Here is a 4251-nt window from a genome sequence, read left to right as displayed (position 1 = left end):
ATATATATATATACACACATATATATATATTATACACACACACACATACATATACACACACACGCACAAAGAAATACAAGTAGATAGAATAGAAAAAATAGAAAACTAGTGTTTGTTTGTTTGTTTTTTGTTTTGTTTTTTTCAAATAAAAAAATAAAAAAAGAAGATAAATATAGATAAAGTAGAATTAAAATAGAATAAGAAAGTGCTAGAGTTAGAGGGTCAAATAAAGGTGGAACAGGTGTGTTTTTAGTCGTTTCTTGAAGATGGTTAAGGACTCAGCTGCTCGAATTGATTTGGGCAGGTCATTCCACCAGGAGGGAACAGTTTCTTAGGGCTTCAACAACTGAGAGCAAGGCAGTCTCGGTCGAATGTCCATTTCTGAAGCCAGATTGGTTGCTGTCCAGGAGGTTGTTCTGTGTGAGAAAGGCTGAGACTTGGTTGAACACAACTCGTTCAAGTGTTTTTGCAATGATAGGTAGAAGGGAAACCGGTCTGTAGTTCTCTAAAAGAGTTGGGTTAAGAGTGGGTTTCTTAAGAAGTGGGGTTATACGAGCCTGTTTAAATGTTGAAAATGTTACCTATTCCTAGTAAGCATTTTAGTTGTGGTCTAGTATATTCAGATTTAACATGAACTGACAATGAAAAAATACTTCTAAAGCATTTATTTATGTAATTTATTAATGCATTATTAAAATAAAAAAATCCAAGTTGCAAATAAAGGTTATTGGAGTATTTTGTATAAGAAAATTTCAGTTTCTGCTTCAAAATGTCATGTTTTTTCAGTGTGTTACAGTACATTGTGTGATTACAATATGATGTTTTTAAATTATTTGTAAAATTTACTAGCATTTTCTGAGTGAAATTTGTTTCAAAGCTTTTTTTTTTGTCAGGGTATTCTGTTATTGCGTCCAATGGATCTAAGCTAACTTGAACAGTTGTATTTTTATTAACTAACATGTAAGAGTTTTACTTAATGCATTAACTATTGGAACTTTATTGTAAAAAGTATTTCAAACAAATCATATTCAATTAGTGTATTTCATGGTTCAGAGATTGTATGTCTAGAATACAGAAACAATTGTTTTCTGCTAAAATTGCCTGTAGCATTCAAAATAATAAAATTAACCATCAATCATCTGTTCCTCTGGCAGTCCAATGGAATGCAACCTGATCTCCTTGAGGACGAAAACCCAGAAATGAATGATATTGGTGAAGATGCACATTTACTAAGCAGTAACTAGAAAATTCTTGTTGTAACTGACATAATTACTAAATACAGTATTTGCTCATTTTTTTATTGCTTACTGGTTTCCATTTACGCATGTTGTATTTCTAAACAGGTGAAACCAGAATGGAGAGACATTGTGATGGAGATGCAGGGACTAACCTGCAGCCTGTCCCTTCCTATCCTTCATGGGTTTCCAGGAGATTTGACAGAACCACAAATCATGCCTCCTATGCTGAATCTGAATGCAAAGGAGGACCTTCTGTGAATCAGTGTTTGATGTACAGAGGGAGCGCAGATCCCACGTGTTCCTATGCAACTCCAATGGACTCTAATGGCTTGTCTATGCCTGATATGGAAGGCCATTTAACACACGGCGATGAAGGTAACGTCATTTCTCAATCTGAACGGTCCCCTTTCTCGCCGTGCTTTTCTTTCAAACAGTCAGACTCGCCTCAGATGCAAAGGAAAGACAAGTTTATGTGTAAACATTGTGGAAAAGCATTCTCTCAACCCAGCACTCTCCTCTTGCATCAAAAACTTCATAACAGGGAGAGGCTTCACCACTGTACACTCTGCGGTAAGCGATTTAGTCAGGCATCTAGTCTCAAAAGACACCATAGCATTCACAGAGGTGAAAAACCATTCAGATGCGTGCACTGTGGCAAGCAGTTCGCAGATCAAAGTAACCTCAAAAAACACGTGACTGTTCACACAGGTGAAAAGCCTTATGGCTGTAACCTTTGTGGGAAAATGTTCAACCAGTCTTCAAACCTCAAAACACACATGAGGATCCACACACGTGAGAAGCCTTTTGGTTGTGATCGATGTGGACGGATGTTTGCGCACAAGTACATTTTGGTGAAACACCAACAGAGAATGTGTGTGTCTACTGGACAATTCTAGACTTCACAAGGTAGAGAATACTCACATTGGTACCTATCATTAATTTACATAGATTTTAATACTACTGTGCTCTTGTGGCTGATTACATTGGAATGGAAGATGCATTGGTGCACTTTTATCAAGTGTAATAATGGAAACGGTTTCTTTTTTGGTGGTTAACATTAACTACTTCCTGCAAAGTACCTGGTTCCTTTTTGAAACGACCACTTTTGATGATCCAAGCAATTCCCAATAGATAAAATCAAGTCCCTACATGTTTTCTCATTGAATATCCTGTTTCATCACTGGGAAATACATCAGATTTCTGAAGAACACTGGGTTGCAATTAGTTTCATGTTGCATTTTTTTCTTAGCTATGTTGCAATGTAGCCTACATAAGATGAAACATACTATTTTAAAACAAAATTTTAAAATATTATCTCTACATTAATTGGAAGAAATGTGAAAGATTTTTGTACACATTTAGCTTAAAAAGACTGCTAAATCCAGTTATGTAACATCAGTAACATTAATGTTAATAACTTCATGCACCTTCAGCAAAGGATCCTAGAAAATGACATGTGGTTCTCAAATATTATTCTAGCATAGGTTACTTTGTCGGCATTAAAACTCCTATTTAATTTCTGATTTAAAGTTGTCCATTTATAGTGAATGATAGTTTTTAAATTCTATTATTCTATTCTGTTATTTATAGAAGCTGTGATTGGTTAAGGCTGGTTATAATTTAAGCTCTTGTTCTATGCAGTTTGAAAAGACATGTTCAACCCACATGTCAGCGTGAGAAATGTCATGATTATTCACATTAATGACTTTGTCCTTTAGCATTAGTAAAGTTATACCAAGGTGTTTTTTATGTTCACTACAACAATAATTCAAACCCCGTTAAGCAGTATTGAATATAGTACATTTAATATAATTGTCATACATCTTAAAGTTTATAAAAACAGAATCTATAAATCGCAAAAAAACTGCCCCTTTTCATAAATACAAATATAATTTAATACAAATGCCCCTTTTCATTTGTATTAAAATGTCAGTTAGTTCTAATTCCATCACCATTTGTCTGTTCAAAAACAATCTACCTAGATCTGAAATTACGATTATCTAAGGTATACATATTAAATCATGAAGTATTCATAAAAATGTAGTCAAACCACAGACTCTGTGTTGATAATTTCAAAAATGTTTGGCAGGGGTGATAGAATGTTAGTGTAAAGTTAATAATAAAAAGGTTACAACCATAATACATGGAAAAGCAAAATGGCTCCCACACTAACCCAAAAACTGATAGGTGGATAAAAAGGGTGTCCAGCACTGTCAGTTGTGGCATTAGTGGAGGGAGAGGAAGTCATTGTTTTTGCCGTTACTGTTGTCGTTGCTCTAGTTGTTGCTGCTGTCATGCTGCTTGTTGTAGAAGCGGTAGACATGGAGGTGTTGGGTGTGGTGGTGACAGCAGATGTTATTGATCTTGAGCATATACCAACATTTCCAGCTCCATCTACAGCAACCAGTTCCATTACTTCAGAACAACAAGTGGCACTGTAGAACACAAAAGTGACGTTTACGCCTCCATCTCCAATTGTGGTGCTAGTGTTGGGGGTTCCAAGGCCCTGACGCAGAGTCACAGACATGATACCTGTACCATTTCCATCGGTAAGGTTTGCTGAGATATTCCATTCCACAAAATGAAGCTTCCAACATGGCTGTTTGAGAAATAAAAAGCTACACACTGCATCTGTTAGGGTTTTAAAGAATTGTTGCCAAACATACAACATACCAGAAACATATTAGTCACAATAATGACTCAATCCTAAAATTTTAAGTACTTGCTTATTATCCAGACAGTGCCTTCATTTGTTTACCGTCATGTAATTCTGAACCTGAAAGCCCAAGACTGGAAAAATGTGCCTTTACCTACAGTACATTGTTTGTTTTTTTAGCAGAACTCAAACAGGTTACACTGTAGGCCTATATAAAACAGACTGTAGTTTCCAGCTGAAATCAACACTAGTGGGAGTAAAACACTAACTTCATTGTATTCATTTTCACATAAATTATGATTACGGGGCAGATTATCGATTAATAAATACTTTTTTTCCTTGCACTTGCATGTTCCT

At 35.5% G+C, this 4251-nt stretch overlaps 1 protein-coding gene across 2 annotated transcripts in view; it reads left to right on the top strand.

Annotated features, from left to right (window-relative positions):
- Positions 1-2652, top strand: part of LOC107719778 (zinc finger protein 252) — a 6626-nt gene extending 3974 nt beyond the window's left edge. The window contains exons 7-8 of one of the 2 annotated variants that reach the window (XM_016527292.1): positions 1155-1212; positions 1344-2652. In XM_016527292.1, the coding sequence (XP_016382778.1) occupies positions 1155-1212; positions 1344-2134 (849 nt within the window). In that variant the 3' untranslated portion in view covers positions 2135-2652. Of the gene's footprint in view, positions 1-1154; positions 1237-1343 lie in introns of both variants that reach the window. The other variant, XM_016527291.1, reaches the window with a different exon arrangement.
- Positions 2653-4251: the final 1599 nt, after the last annotated feature.

The sequence above is a fragment of the Sinocyclocheilus rhinocerous genome, unplaced genomic scaffold (genome assembly GCF_001515625.1).
Source record: "Sinocyclocheilus rhinocerous isolate Xijiao unplaced genomic scaffold, SAMN03320098_v1.1 scaffold1352, whole genome shotgun sequence".
Taxonomy (NCBI): domain Eukaryota; kingdom Metazoa; phylum Chordata; class Actinopteri; order Cypriniformes; family Cyprinidae; genus Sinocyclocheilus; species Sinocyclocheilus rhinocerous.
Note: the sequence above shows the minus strand (reverse complement) of the source record. Positions and strands in the feature narration are given on the sequence as shown.